This window comes from Ceratotherium simum, chromosome 18 (genome assembly GCF_057802395.1).
Source record: "Ceratotherium simum simum isolate JZ-2026a chromosome 18, ASM5780239v1, whole genome shotgun sequence".
Taxonomy (NCBI): domain Eukaryota; kingdom Metazoa; phylum Chordata; class Mammalia; order Perissodactyla; family Rhinocerotidae; genus Ceratotherium; species Ceratotherium simum.
In genome coordinates, this window is record NC_141917.1 from 47,625,142 (window position 1) to 47,641,750 (window position 16,609).

Here is a 16,609-nt window from a genome sequence, read left to right on the forward strand (position 1 = left end):
GCCTCAGCATGGCCAGAGAAGCAGTGTGTCGGTGTGCGCCCGGGATCCGAACCCGGGCCGCCAGCAGCAGAGTGCACGCACTTAACCGCTAAGCCACAGGGCCGGCCCTATAGTTTGCTTTTTAAAAAACATTATGAGAATAGTAAATTTTCAGTGTAATGAAATTGGATAATATGTGGCTTTTTCCCCAGCATAATTGTGTGATATCAAGATTCAGTATACTTTACTTCCTTCTGACTTGTGCAGCTCATATGAATGAAGAAAGTCATTTTTGCAGAACTATTTGAGGGCTTCATCAGTTTTCCTAAGGGCCTCTTCTTTAAATCAATCTCTTTTGAAGCACTTGTTACATTCCAGCCTTACAGACTATGTAAATACTAACTAGTCTAACTCTTTTGGATCCTCAGTTGTCTTGGCTTTGCCTGTGATTGGAGAAGTTCTCCAGTATCCCTTTCTTGAGAGACAAAGACGTTGACTTGGTGGGCAAGGAGAGATGTCATAGTGTTAAGCTAGGAGAGATTGATTTTATAATGGTCAGTTTGTGATAACTATTTTGCTATAGTGATAACTTTTTTCTTTGTAAACACATATATGTGACAAGTGGAAAACAGAGATCCCTTGCACTAAATGTACAGAATATATTTGAGAACTTTCTGGACTCTATTATGATCCATTCTGTTTTTTTTGGTCTTAATCTGTGCCTGTCCCATGGATTTTTAATTATTTTAGGTTTACAATGCGTCTGGTATGTTATAAAGGAAGACTGTCCTTATTGTCTTTGTTTTTGCAATTTTCTTGGGTGTTTACGTTTTATGTGACTTTTTCCTCATGGGAAAATACATAAACAATTTTTTGTGTGTGTGTGAGGAGGACTAGCCCTGAGCTAACATCTGATGCCAAACCTCCCCCTCCCACCCCGCTTTCTTTCTTGAGGAAGATTGGCCCTGAGCCAACATCCGTGCCCATCTTCCTCCCCTCTACATGGGATGCCGCCACAGCATGGCTTAACATGTGGTGCCTTGGTGCGCGCCCGGGATACGAACCAGCGAACCCCAGGCCACCGCAGTGGAGCTCGCGCACTTAACCGCTTGCGCCACCTGGCCAGCCCCCATAAACAGTTTTTAAAATATGATTACATGAACTGCAAATCTTTTCTTTAATTGTGGTTTTCCAAAAAAACTTCTTGACCAAAAGAGATAAAGGAGACTAGAATATCCATCTGAAACAGAGATAATCTCTGTAGAAGAAATCTAAAGGTTATCATATTACAATTCTCAAAATTTCTTATTGTGAAGCAATAATAGTAACTTGTTTTTAGGGAATCTTCTTTTTAAATTGATTAATTTGGTAAAAATTATCACAACACTTTTCTCTTTCTACGAATTGTTTCTGAATATGAATTATCAAGATGAAATTGTATTACTCTGAAAGATTTCTTGGAAGTTGAATAGTGTTTCTTCCAACTCTCTGACCTGATTTTCCTCCCTTGAAGGAGAGAGTAATTGGGGTTCACATGCCCACATGTGAACTCGAGGCGTCATCTGGCTGTCATTCACATGTCATATCTGTGTAGCTCCATGTGCAGCACCCCTCCCAGAATTCCCACATGGTAAAGATCCTTCTCTTTGTGAATGAAAGGGGGAGTGTGTGTCTCGTCTCTGAACCATTATAAGCAGCAGCCAAGTGGCCATCGTTCAGGGAGGTTGTGGAGGATTCCTGTGTGGTTCCAAGTTTAAGCTACAAGGCCTCTAAGGCCCCTTGCCACTGGTGATTTTGTACACCCGTGTTTGTGTGAACATGTTTAACAACCTTACCTCTGTAGCAGCTTTAGTCTGTATAATATGAAAGAAAATCATCATTGTGAGTGAGCTACTTAGACTGTGGTACACATGAGATTTGGTGGGCTTTGCAGTTCTACCAGCTGACACTGCTCATAGATGTTGTTATATGGGGGCATACATTATGTATGCTACAGAAAGGATTATTAAATAGAAAAATTTCTCTGGTCAGTGCTTGTGAAAGGAACCCCCCTCAGAGTCGCAGTGTTGGTTGGAGGAGGCTAGTGGCTGCCTGGAATAAGAGGGAAGGGAGGAGTTTGTTGAGAAGAAAGCTGAGCTGGCCCACTCTACTTTAAAAAGTTAAAAAAAAAAAAAGACGACAACCACTGATCTAGGGGATTTTTGTCAGGTATACCACAGATTCAGAGTACAGTAATGATGGTTTATTAGTGCTGTGATCTAACAACTTCCTATAGGTATGATGATGGTGAATACTGCAGTGAGTGTTTTCATATGGCTCTGTAAAATACTTCAGCACGTTTGTTGAATACCATTTATTTTTTACCTGTAAGGTGTGAGGGGGAGGGAGGTTTGAGTGGCCTGAATGTTTTTACTTGAAAATAAAAGCTGTCATATTTTTTTCTTGCTGCTGTCAAGTACTCTACATATTTCAAAGAATTAGAATAGTTCATAGCGTCTGAATGCTTCTAGAAGCTAAACTCTCTCCTCCCTTTCTTTCACGTAGGTTTCCACTTGAGCGGCACAGTGACAGAACCTGCAATACAATCGGAGCCAGAAACTGTTTGCAACGTGGCCATCAGCTTTGATCGTTGCAAGATTACCTCAGTGACCTGCAGCTGTGGAAACAAGGACATATTTTATTGTGCCCATGTTGTGGCACTGTCTTTATACCGCATCCGCAAGCCAGATCAGGTCAAACTGCATCTTCCCATTTCAGAGACTCTCTTTCAAATGAATAGAGACCAACTACAAAAGTTTGTACAGTATTTGATCACAGTGCACCACACAGAGGTTTTGCCAACTGCTCAAAAATTAGCAGATGAAATTCTTTCCCAGAATTCAGAAATCAACCAAGTTCATGGTGAGTATAGACATTCATTCTATAGATTTCTTCTCTGGATTCTTTTTTGTTTATAGATTTAGTTCTGCTACGTAAAAGTGAATTAAATATGAATTAGGTCATCGGCATTGCTGTTAGGTTGAGAGAGATTTTTTGGTTTAGTTTTGCATCCTAAAACGTTTCTTTTGAAGTAATTCGTGTATTCTACTAGAACCAAGCCTTTCATGCTCAGAAAAATCTCATTTGTTAAAGCTCAGCTCTTAGACTTTTTCATTTGGTAAAATTTCATCAAATACTAGATATTAGTTATGGAAAACACTTTTAGTCATTTAATTCACCCTTGTCAGCTGTTGTCAGTAAACTAACTGACTTATGCATACTCAGAATTTTTTTCATTTTCTTTTAAAATTTTTTTTTCCAAGGCAGGAGGTTTCTGACGGGGTGCCTCATGTTAAGAAAATTATTCTTAGGAAAATATTACAACTTGTTGAGAGAAAGTTTAGGATATGACTGTCATTGTGTATAAAAAATCTCAAAAAGGCTTTCTTTTAAATCTTTTATACAGTGGACATGTTATCTATTTGAAAACGCATTTATCAACTGTTTATTTTGTACATTCAAATATGTTGACTCAGAAGAATATATGTGCAACTTTTTGGAAATAACACCCACCCCCTATTTCATATAGTACTTTAATATAAGATAAATAATATTATTAAATTTAGGTTGATGTGCTTTTAAAACATTTAGACATAATTTTTAAAATATTTAAAAACATGTTGAAGAATGTAGCAGAGTTTTGACTAAGCAGCTCAGGGACCTAACAGTTTTTACTTTCTTTAGTTACGCTGATTTGAGATATAGGACCAGTCAGTCACTCAACCCTATTCTTTTAGGTTTTCTTCAAAGTCATTACTTGATATAGCAAATATAAATATTTAAGGAAAGCAGTTTGAGATCATTTCTTAAAAACTTTCAAAATTGTGAGATATAACAAGCAGAAAAGTACGTAGAATATGAATGTGCACGTTAACAAAGGGAGCCAACACCCTGGCCAAGAAATAGACCACTCTCAGCACTTGAGAGCGTTCTACAGGCTGCCTCCCAGTCACAAGCTCCTTTCTCTTCCCCATGGAAACTACTGCCTGATTTTTATGGTAATCACTTCCTTGGTGGTTTGTGTTTTGTTGTTGACATCATTAAACACTGGTTTAGTTTTATCTGATTTTAAACTTTATGTGTCTGACTTCTTTCACTCCAAATCGTGTTTATAAGATTTACCCATATTGTTTCACGTACCAGTAGTTGATTCATTTTCATTGCTCTAGAGTAGCACTGTGCAATAGACATATAATGTGAGCCACATGTATAATTTAAAATATTCTAGTAGCCTCATTTAAAAAGAAACAAGTAAAATTAGTTTTAATAATGTTTTATTTATCTCAGTGTATCCAAAATATCAATTCAACATATTCATATTAATAAATATCACAATATTCATACATAGCAATTCAACACAAATATTGATATATTATACTTTTTCCCTCATGTTAAGTCTTTGAAATCTGGCACCTATTTTACACTCAGAGCACATCTCAAATCACACTATAGCCACATAGCAAGTGCTCAGTAGCCACATGTGGCTAGTGGCTACTTTATTGGACAGCATGACTCTAGAGTATTCTATGTATGAGAACACCACTATTTATTTGTCCGTTCTACTGTTGATGTCCATGCCACTTGTCTTGAATAGAGCTGTTGTGAATATTCTTTTACAAGTTTCCTTGTACTGTAAGATACTTTTAACATGGTTTTTATGTCAGAGGAAAACCCACATAGCCATATTTCTTTTAGTGTTCCCCAGATCAGGCTCAGCTTTATTAAAGTAACTGTTATAAGGTGTGTGAAGCATTCTACTCGGTAGAGTCTGCCAATGTTAAATAACAGGATTGTAAACAACTGTGCCACAGAACTATTTTGGACCCTCCAAAAGCACGTGTATTCAAGGACGTTTTCAAGTAGGCTTCTGTTCTGTCATGCCATCTGTCTCCATCTTGTTGCCTTGTGAAAATTTAGGCCCGTTAACAATTATCTCAGAGATTTCTCAGGAGCCTGTATGTGGCTTCTTATTAAATTGTTCAGTAGAGACAGAAGAATAGGATATACCATTTCTTCAAACTTCACACTTTCTTTTTTGTTTTGGTGAGGAAGATTAGCCCTGAGCTAACATCTGTTGCCAATCCTCTTTTTGCTGAGGAAGACTGGCCCTGGACTAACATCTGTGCCCATCTTCCTCTACTTTATATGTGGGATGCCTGCCGCAGCATGGCTTGATAAGCGGTGTATAGGTTGGCTCCTGGGATCCGAACCTGCAAACCCTGGGCCACTGAAGTGGAGTGCGAGAACTCAACCACTATGCCACCGGGCTGGCCCCCCTCTTTTCTTCCTTCTTTTTTCTTAATTCAGTGTAATCCATTCGTCACTTGGTTCTCTGAGTTTTAGCATAACCAGAGGTCCACATCAACAATCAGTTGTTTGTTCTGCATTTGTCTTCCTTGTTTTGAAGGATAGCAGCCCCCAAAGTTTCTTTAAAATCCATCTTCATGTTGAAATAGTGGGACTAATGAAACAATGTAAACTAAAGTTGGATGCGGGAATATATTCACATGACATTTTATTTCTTGCAGAGTGTCTAAAATTAGAAGAAATATATCTAAGGAAATATCAACGGCAGAATGCAGGTTAGCTTTAGACTACGTGATTTTCAAGTAACTTTTGTATGAGAACAGCTTCACGAGAGCAGTGAATGTGAGCAGTTTATCCTGGCAGCTTTCTCTCCATTTAATTTATCAGCAGACTTGCTCCCAGCCTGCAATGGGCCAATTACGTGAGCTGCCTTCCTGCCTTCTATTCTAGCGTGCAGGCGGTAAAGAATAGAGGCAGGAAGCAGGCCATGACCCTAAGTGATGAAATGGGAAGTCTGCTCCATGGAGGGGCTTATTTTAACTGTTAGATTGACAATGACTTAGTGTAGGGGGTGGGATTAAAAATGTTTTGCAGTTATTTGACTACAGGTCCCACCTACCTCCAAACATCTGTACATAAGGCATTCTCGAACCCGTTTTTAAAGCAGTACTTTCTTCTATGGTTCTGTGGGTGTGTTTTTTCTTTGAGAAAAATGTCTTGAACATGAATATTGGGAAGAGTTAATTTTTGTCTAAGGAAAAGCATTGCTTTTACCTTTTTGGTTAAGTAGAGTTAGGATAGGATTTAGATTTGATTATCTTGGTAGATGTCTTCAAGACAGTGAGGATTAGCTTATCCAAATCCTTTTTAGAAGAAAGTCAAATATAATTTATAAGTAAATACAAACTATGTTGATAACAGTAGGTTTTCCCTTTTCCTTGTGAATGATCCTAATGCTTCTTAAAATTCTATTAATTGCTTTTCCTTATTATCTCGAAATATTTTATTTTTAAAAGAATTTTATCCTAGGGGCTGGCACGATGGCATAGTGGTTAAGTTCGCGTGCTCCACTTCAGCGGCCTGGGGTTCACGAGTTTGGTTCCCGGGCGCGGACCTATATACCGCTCATCAAGCCATGCTGTGGCGGCATCCCACATACAAAATAGAGGAAGGTTGGCAATAGATGTTAGCTCAGGGCCAGTCTTTCTCATCAAAAAAAAAAAAGAATTTTGTCCTGAGGAATTAAAAGCTTTTTTAAGTCTATTTCAGACACTGTTCCTCACAATTTCCTTCTAAGCTAGGTATTGCAAATTTATAATTGTAGTAGTTTCTAGAGGGAGAAACCAAGAAGAATGAGTTAGTGGCTTATCCAAGGTAACAGATTCAGCGAAGGTAGTTGGAATATAGACTTAATCATCATAATAGTTCAGTCCTTGTCAGTAGACTTTTTTACATTTCATTGTATTTTCATAAAATTTCCCACATAATTTTGATTAAATTATAAAATTAGCCACAGTATGGTAAATAGTGGCTGTAAGATGGTTAATGTTATTGTCCCTCCAAGGAGCTTGCCAGTTGTAGTTCTGCATTTTTTAAGCAAAATTCTTTGCTCTTGATTTTATATTCTAATAATAACTTTCCAGCTTCCATATTCTTAAAAAAGAGGCTAATATCTTTGCGAAGTACTTATCTAGAAATTTACTGATTTTTAAGTGCTAATCCACTCTCTTACTTAATTCAACTTGGCCTTTTCTAGTCCTTTATGCTTCCGATTAAAGGAGTTGTATTATAGATTGGTAAATTGTAGTGTAGGGACAGAACATTGAGCTTGAAATCCGGAGGCCTAGAGTCCAGTATTTTCTCTGCTCTGTATTACCTGTGTAACCTTGGATGATATTCAGTTTTTCTCATATGTAAAATGCTCATAATCTTCTCTAACAGCATTGAAAGAATTTTAACGATATAATGTATACCTGTATGATGATAATAATAAAAAGATAACTGAGTTTACCTCGTGTTGGATATCCATAAGTACTCATAGTTAAAAAGAAGAGATAAGAAACTAATTGGGGGATGGATGATATTTGGAGGTCAGCTTGCTTTCCTCTGACTTTCTTTTTTTTTTTTTGTGAGGAAGATCAGCCCTGAGCTAACATCCATGCTAATCCTCCTCTTTTTGCTGAGGAAGACCAGCTCTGAGCTAACATCTATTGCCAATCCTCCGCCTTTTTTTTCCCCCCAAAGCCCTAGTAGATAGTTGTATGTCATAGCTACACATCCTTCTAGTTGCTGTATGTGGGACGCAGCCTCAGCATGGCCGGAGAAGCGGTGCGTCGGTGTACGCCCAGGATCCAAACCCGGGTCGCCAGTAGCGGAGCGCACGCACTTAGCTGCTAAGCCACAGGGCCGGCCCTCCTCTGACTTTCTGGCAGGTTTTATTTCCTCTTCTACTTCCTCTCTTGTGCTCTTTGTTTTACTGACTCCCTGGGGGCTAGCCTGTACGGGGCAGACTACAACAAAGAGGGACAGACTGAGAGGAAACTGTGGCATTGGTCCTGACTTGGAGCAAAGGGAGTCATTTCAGTGGCCCTTTCACTCTCAGAGCCTGGGCCAGTCCCAGAAGTAGGCTGGACGCATCTCTCATTTCACTGCCGTGTGCCCAGAGATGCCATCTCAGTCAGCCAGATGTAGAAGGGATGTACAGTCATGTGTTGCATAATGACATTTTGATCAGCAACGAACCTCAGATATGACGGTGGTCCCGTAAGATTAGTACCACATAGGCTAGGTGTGTAGTAGGCTATACCATCTAGGTTTGTGTAAGTACACTCTATGATGTTCGCATAGCGATGGAATTACCTAACGATGCATTTCTCAGAATGTATCCCGTCATTAAGCAACGTATAACTGTATTCACATGTCAGATGAAGGTTGACACATGACATCTATGATCTCTTCCACCTCTGATTCTGTGACTCTTTGGTGGTGGTATTTCTACAGAGGCACAGGAGGCACCTAGGATCCATACTGTGAAGGTGTACCTCCTGTAGTGCTACCTGCACAACAAATTTATGTGTTGTTCTTCAGACATTTCAGTTTGTTTGAGCATGGTTCTTATAAAACCAACACCATAAATTGCATTCGAGCCTGCCTGCCCTGCTTAACTTAGCCTCTGAAAGTCTCTGTGTCTCAGCCATCTTATATATCAGTCCATTCAGGCTCTCCCAGATATTACCAAACAAGCAAGCAGACCTACTCAGTAGTCCCAATTCATTGTATAGCTTATTTTTACTTGATTGTAAGCTCCATCAGGGCTGAGACTATGACCTGTGTATCCTCATAGCCTCCTAAGAACAATACTTAAAAGGTGATAGGCACTCGCAATTCGTTAAACAGAGAGTAATGCTGTCATTTTTCATTCCTTAGTAGTACTAAGTTCCTTAGCAGGAACTTGGAGATTTATTCTTGTACACATATATGTTCCAAATCTAGCAGTGAGGGACAGTTGGAGTCATTTGATGGAGGCCTTATGTCACATCTCTCTTTTGTTTCCCTGTGGATGGTCATGTTCATTTTAATTGGGCTTGCATTAGCGGCCAGTTTTTGCAAGTATTAGGGAGATAATTTGATTATTACAAGCATATCCTTTCTATTGTAGAACATTCTGGCATTGACAGTTGGTGAAACAAAGATATGATCTACTGGTGGTCAATATAATTAGCAAACATTCTATAGGAGAGAATTAAAATTACTTTAAATATGCTCTCTTAAAGTGCAGTAGTGTGAAACTTAAAGAAAATTAGAAAAAATAAGACTGCATGTTGGAAAATTTATAGTATAGAAGTACGTGAAGATAAGACAAATCCTCATTGGTCCCCCACTCCCAATAGCTCCTTCTCCTTTAGTCACCAGCTGCTCCCTTATTCCCACAAGGCAACTTCTGCTGATAGTGTGCTTAATGTTCTTTGAGGCAGTTTTCTTCATGCACACACGTATGTAATTTTGAAAAAACAATTTAAAAAACATTTTTCTGCAGTTTGCTTTTTTCCCCTTAATACATCATGAATATCTTCTTATGTTAGTACAAATAGGTCTATTACTGTTTTGAATGTTGTGTAGTATTCCATAGTGTGGATATATTTAACCATTGACCTACTGAATGATTTTGAACTTGTTTTCATTTTTTTCCTACTATATGCAGTGCTGCTGTGACCATCCTGTATGTGTGTGAATTTGTACAAGTATTTTTGAATAGCAGATTCTTAGTAGTAGACATGTCAGAACAAGTGGTATATATATTTTGAGTTTTATAATTACTGCCAAATTTCCCTCCAAAATTACCAGTTTTACCCTTAAGTTTTAACTGAAACTTGATGTTTCCATAATATGATTTAAATGTTTTTTTAAAAAGTTGATGGAATATACGATCATGTACAGGTGACACTATTTTTTCCTTCACATGAAAAAACATTCCGCTTTAGCAAAAGAGAGGTAATCTTAGAATTTACACCTCTTAATTTGGAGGAATCACGTCTCTAGCCCGTGAGGAATTTGCTAGGGTAATGCCGAGACAGCCAAGTTACTTTTAGCCCAGTACCCTTCATCCTTTCTCTTTTCACCTCCAAATCTTGCTTCCCCGCACGCCCTATAGTTACCTCTGATACTACCCCAACTCTCATAGTTTATAAAGGATTGCTGCCAGCCGTAATCAGTTTCCTTGCCATCACCCTCCTTTAACTGACGCCACGTTTCCCCATGTTGGCTAGATGAGCTTGTTATTCCCGTTTCCCCACGCGTGGGTTTCCCGTACCTCCACTGTAAGACTATTCAGGGTATCTAAGAGCTTAGAGGTTAGACAGCCTAAGTTAGAAGACTGGTCCCTCTGCTTTCCAGCTGTTACTGGGGACAAGTCACTGAATCTCTTCAGGCCTCAGTTTTCTTATTTGTAAAAAGTGGACAGTAAAGAGTGCCTATTTCATAAGGTGAGGAGGGTTAAAGGAGTAAATATGAGTTGCTGTTATCACCATCATTGTGATGTAGCCATTGACGTGAGTCTTCACGGCAGCAGTAGGTAGATGAGGAAAACATTTGTGAACTGGTTTTTTAAAAACATCTTTTAAAATAATCTGAGCAAACTATTCTTGAAGCTTGCCGACATAGTAGATCTCTTTTAATAAATCCAAAGAGTTGTATTATGTAAAAATGAGACTTTCTGAGAACTTTGCATTTAAATATTTATATTTGTGTACCAAGTAGTTGTTAGTACATTTATTAGCTAAGTAATGGAAAATGACTTACTCGTTATGCACTCTGTGTTTATACTGTGCATTTTTTAATGAGCATTGGAGAATGTACAAATACTTTATTGCCTTTTATTCATATAAAATATACGATTATTTCTGTACATGAATAAGTATATTATTGAACTTCTGAAGTAAATTAAATGATAATGAGAGAGAAGTAATAAAGTCAGATGAGAGGAAAATAATAGAGGAGGGGCGGTAAACCCTGGCGGACCTATTCGAATTCTCTGAGGGATGTATTGATCACAGTGCTACTTCCTTCCTTCCTTCCTCGGTGTCTAGCTGAAGGGAAGGTGGATCGTTGTGGGAGCAGAGCCTTTGCATGCTAGGGTTCCCTCTGTCATTGGCCCCCATGAGCAAGAAAACAGGTTGTCCTCTAACAGCTCCTGGAAAGGACACCATGCTGTATCAGGGCAGTAGAATACATGGACTGACCATCGAGAATAGAAGGTGATGAAGGATCTATCTGTTTCACCTACCACAAAATTATAAGTTCAAATAAAGGCATTAGTCACTACCTTGAAATGAGGATTTTATTAAGAATAAAACTTAAATCATTTCTCAAGTGTGTGTTTATTCAGTGCACATTATTTTTCAGTGGTCTTCTAGTTCTTGTCCTGTCTAAAGAAAGACTTCTGCTGAATCTGAATCTCTAAAGTTTACCACCTTCCCTTTTCCCTCTTGGTGCCAGTGGTTGGTGTCAGATTTTGCCTTCAGCTTGTGAGAGAGGTGTAGTGGTGCCTTACAAGTGGTGTAAGCCACAGACTCAGTGTTGCCTAGCTTTAACAGCAGGCACTAAAACAGTAGGAGATGGCATTCTTCTATAGGTCGCCCAAAGAGGCGGAATTAATCACCTCTTCAGTGTAGGTATCTGCTGCCTGCATTCTGCCTATATAGACTGAATTTGACAATTTAATTTTAACAAAAAAGAACAGTGCTATGTAAATATAAATGGTTAAAGCATTGTTTGGACAACAGTGTTACTAAAGCAGTTGTATCACAGTTCAGATGAAGAATAAACTGAAGCCTTCCGCTTCTTTCTCGTTTGAATTTGTTTTCCAGCACACTAAAAGGAGAAGAGAAAGCATTAAGCTCCCCATTAGAACACAAAGCTGTGAATAATTCCACATACCAGACATAGCATAAGCCAGTTATGAACGTGTCTTAATATCTCAGTTTAAAATTTGCAGAATGATTTCGTGTTGCCTAGTGCTTACAAGCGACTGTTTCCGTGACATGAGACAGCTCATTCAGTATGTCTTAAATATGCTTCCTTCAGTACTGTGAGACATCTGCTTGATGCTGCAGGACCCTGAATGCTTTTCAGTATGAAGATCCAGAATGTGCCACTATGTTTAACCTTCTCTCCAAATATAGAATTGTCCTCCCCACCCTCGCCCCATTTTTATTCCTGGCAAAGATTCTGATTCAGGTGTGAATTGGTGCCTAAGCATCTATGTTACACAATGTGCCTCAGAAATTTTGATATACTCTTAATTTTGAGAACCGCTGGGGTAAGGGAGTCTTGATATTAGGATAAATCAAAACTAAATCAGAACCAAATTAAGTAGCAGACAGGGGAGGCCCAAGATGTGGACAGTGGTTCTTCATGTCCATTAATTCTCCGTTGCTCTCTTCCTGTGGTATTTCATAACCAAGTAGGAGGGGAGCTCACATGCACACATCCCTAGCTGGAATGAGAGAGAGGGGAAACTCTTTTACTCTTTTCAACAGATAATTTCACTTTCCCTGAAGGCTTGAAACTTTGAAGAATTAATTTTTGGTAATAAAATGCTCACAAAGATTAATTATACAGTTGTAAAAGTTATAGCATTTATAATTATAAATATAAATAAGGATAAAAATATGATAGGTTTAAAAACACTTTAATGGACCATTTAATTTACATACACAGATTCTGGTTCCTGCCCAACTGGGGGAATATCTAATAGCAAACGTATAAATAGATGAATTATGTTTCTCTTTGCGTTCCTTTCTCAAAGCTAAATGCTGAGAGGTTTGTCTTTGATTGTAGACAGCCATTAACAAGTAGAAGCAAATTTTGCAAATCTACATTTTGAACAAGGCTTAGGCAACACTTTAGACATGTAATTAAGACATTAGGATTTAAATAGTTAAACTTTAGCATTAAAGTTTAATAATTGAATTTGCTCTTTTAGGGTGATATTATTGTTGTACACATTTAATTTCCTAGTCTATAATGTGTAATATATGTGTCTTATTCCTAAAATGTTGAGTTGTGTTTAGAGCAGGTTTATATTTTATTTATCAACTAGTTATCTTTGCATTCTTATGACTGAGTAAGGCTGTTTTCTACATAGTTACATGAGAAGATTTCTAATTTTTATTACCTAATTTTTTATTCCTATATTATAGAATTTTAGGGTTGAGGAAATGGAGGACTGAGGAGCTTAAGTGATTTGCTGGAGGACACACAGCTTTTCCAAACTGTGCCTAGAACTGAAGTCTTCTGAATTCTAATCCAGGATTAGGAACCTCACACCTCCTCTGAACTCGTGTGTAGTCTTTATTAGATTATTTGCAGGAAAATTTTATCTGTGGGCCTTTTTCCCTCTGCAGTGCCTCCTTTCTCCCCCATATTCTCAATAAGTTAATTCTTATACTAGCTTACCAAAAAATAAATAAATACAAAAAAAAAAACCAAAAACAGGTAAAACTTAATTTTCTTAAAAAATTGAGAAACATTATGTATTTATACATTGCTGTTGGATATCTCCCCAGCTGGACAAGGAAAAAAATCTGTACATATGTAAATTAAATGATCCAGTAAAGAAATTTAAAAATCTATCATATTTTTTAAAAATAAAGTAGTGTTTTAAAACAAATTAGATTATAAGGAAAAATGCATTGTGTAATTCAGGTCAAATGAAAGTGATTGCTGGAATATTCTTTCTAGTACTTCTCTTTCAGTATGAAAAAAACAAGAGTTGAGTGTATCCTGAAATTTGGGGAGAGTATCTGAATGTTGACCCCTTTGCCACTTCAAGCCAAAGAGAAGACTGAAATTTTCTCCAAACCAAATTCAAATCTACTTAAAATATTTAGATATTTCTGTGGCAAATGGAAACTCCAAGTCTCTGGCCCCAGCAGTGAAGGGTAGCACACCTCCACCACACCACAGGACAGTGAGCCCCCATCCAAGTCCTTCTGGGGCAGGACTCCTTGTAGGTCTTGGCCTTTAGTGCCCAACAGAGAACAACTAAAATCCCCAAAATTGAGGATAGAAACGAGATTTATTTAGCTCAATTTATCAGAAGGAACAGTGGGAGTAGATAATCAGTAGCTTTTCAGAGTTTTCCCTAAGAAGAGGATAAGGAGGGACATGTCGGATTTCCCAGGAGGATTTTAGCAAGGTATTGGGAAGAACTTAAATATAAAAGTTGAGATCCTGTCGTTTGGGAAAGTCTCTTTTGATGCATTTAGGTAAAGAAACTATAGCTGTCTTTGTGCTTTTGTGTGTGAGTGTGTGTGTGTCTTTCCCTAGAATCAAGGGGATTGGCTGGATTCGAGGTTCTGAATCCCTGTGGGATACGGACGTAGCCCCTGTGCTTACCTCTTCACAACATTGTGTGTCCTTAAACCTTCCTGTACAAGAGAAACATGCTAACATGCCTACAAACATCCCAATATCCTTCCTTAAATTTATGTTTGAGTTAGGGTTGACAACCCCTGCCTTGATGCCTCCAGGGTTCAACTTTAGCGCCAAGGTTCTGGGATATGTTCTTCAGCAGGGGAGAGAACCAGGAGACTGGATTTGGCAGTGTGGCTGTGGACAAGTCATAACCACTTTGAACCTCTTTCTCCTTCTTCCTTCTGTAGTGGGAGTCATGATCTTCACTCACCTCCAGGGGAGCTCGTGAGGAGATAATGAGATAATGTATGTGAGGATGCTTTAGCGATGGTTCCTTTTTGATAGAAATCCTTTTCTTGGGAGGGGAGGATGTATATGTGCCTTTCTCCCTCCCTCTTTTCCCCCTTCCTCCTAGTACTTGATTGCCTAATAGTGGCAAACACTGGCTAGGTGTTAGGAAGCAGTGGTGAGCAGGGCAGATATAATCCTTGCTCTCAGGGAGCTTAAACATCTACCTCATTGCCTAGTCCCTACTTGGAACAGCTTTCTCCGCCTTACTTCTTGAAGAACGAGTCTCTTCAGCTCTTCCACTTGTTCCCGTTGCCATCCTTGCTCATTATCTTTCCCAGCCTTTAAATGTTCTTTTTCCTTAGGGCTCCATCTTAGGTGCTCTTCTTACCCCATATCGCCTCCCGTAGTTTATCCAGCTCCCTACTTGAAATCCTCTTCTTGGCTGTGTCAAAGGTACTTCAAATTCACCACATCTAAAACTGAACTCGTGACCTAAACACTGCCCCTCCCACCCCTAACCTGGTCCTGCTCTAATGGTCTGTGTGTCAGTGAGGTGTCTAATATCTCATCTAGTTGTTTCCAGAAACCTATATCTCTCTTGACCCCTTGATCTCCCATACCTCACATATCTACTTCTTCACCAAGTCCTGTTGCTTTTGTGTCCTAAATTACTGTCAGATTCTCCATTTCTGTTCTCACGGCTGTTTTTCAAACTACCATCATTACCCTTTGTACAGACTATCAAAATATCATCCTCACTGTTCTCCTCTTACATGTTTTTGCTTCTCCGTCCATCCTCCACACTTCAGATAGAGATTTTTTTAGATATATAAATATATTCATGTGGTTCCAAAATTTTAAAAGTATGAGAAGGTATTCAGTGAAGAGCCTCTTTTCCTCATGTAACTAGGTTACTCATTCTAAACATCCTTCCAAGGTATTGTCTGCATATGTAAGGAAATATTAACACATAAGCTCTTTTATAAACTTCATCATTTACGTAAAAGGTAGTACACTATAGATACTTTTCTTCACCTTGATTTTTTTCAATCAACAGTATATCCTGGATAACTTTTCATTGTAGTTCATAGAGAATCTCTACATGCATTTTTATGACTACATAGTATTCCGTGGTAGGAGTGTTGAAATTGATGCACATCAGGACAAAACATCTTTGACTGTCTAGAGTATTCCATTCTTCTACTTTGGTTAACCTTGTCATGAATTCCCAGTCATTACTCTTAGGGAAAAAAACTAAGCTCCTCACTTGTCAGGGCTCTCAGGGTTTTGCTCTTCTTCTATTTCCCAGGGTTGTCTTGTGTTGCTCTTCTCCTTATCCTCTACTTTTGAGTTGTGTGGATGTGGAACTGTCTTGTCTTTTATTTTCTCCATGCACCATGTTCTTTCCTGCCTAAGACCTCTGCCCAAGCTCTTTGTCTCATCTGCAGACCCATTCCTTCCTTTTCCTGCCTTTAGTTAACTTATCATCTACTTAAGGCAGATGTCAGGTCAAATTTTCATGTCCTCAAGGTATGTTTATCCTGGCAAACTAAGGCCAAGTCAGAGTTCTCTGATACAGTCTCTCCTAGCACTTTGTCCTGTTCCTTTGAGCAATTAGTACCATTTATTATTAGATACTTATATGTGTGATTATTAGATTGATATTTATCTCATACACTTAAAACAGTGTTTCTCAAATAGTGGATTGTAACCCATTATGGATTATGAAATGAGTTTAAAAAATTATGACAAGGCCTTTTTAAAAAATGAAATAGAAAATATCAGACCTCTTCACTTACAGTAAGGCTGATTTGTCATCGTACTTTTGCTTCAGATTATAGATGTGATCACATAAGCACACAGATACACAGGTATATTGGGCGTGATGTAAATTGGTCTCTTATTGTGGGCCCTACTCAAAAAAATGTGAAAGCCATTGAACTAGATGGTAGGTTCTGTGAGGACAGGAATTCTCTTGATTTGGTATGTCATTGCATCCCCAAGTCTAGCAGAGGGGCTAGCACTGAGTCGGGCACTCAGTAAAGATGCTGGCTGAATGAATGAATGCACACCTTTT

At 38.5% G+C, this 16,609-nt stretch overlaps 1 protein-coding gene across 2 annotated transcripts in view; it reads left to right on the top strand.

The window, feature by feature from the left end:
- ZSWIM6 (zinc finger SWIM-type containing 6) overlaps positions 1–16,609 on the top strand; it is a 188,651-nt gene that overhangs the window by 114,772 nt on the left and 57,270 nt on the right. For both annotated transcript variants that reach the window (XM_087443312.1, XM_087443311.1), the window contains exon 2: positions 2,524–2,880. In XM_087443312.1, the coding sequence (XP_087299438.1) occupies positions 2,524–2,880 (357 nt within the window). The remainder of the gene's footprint in view (positions 1–2,523; positions 2,881–16,609) is intronic.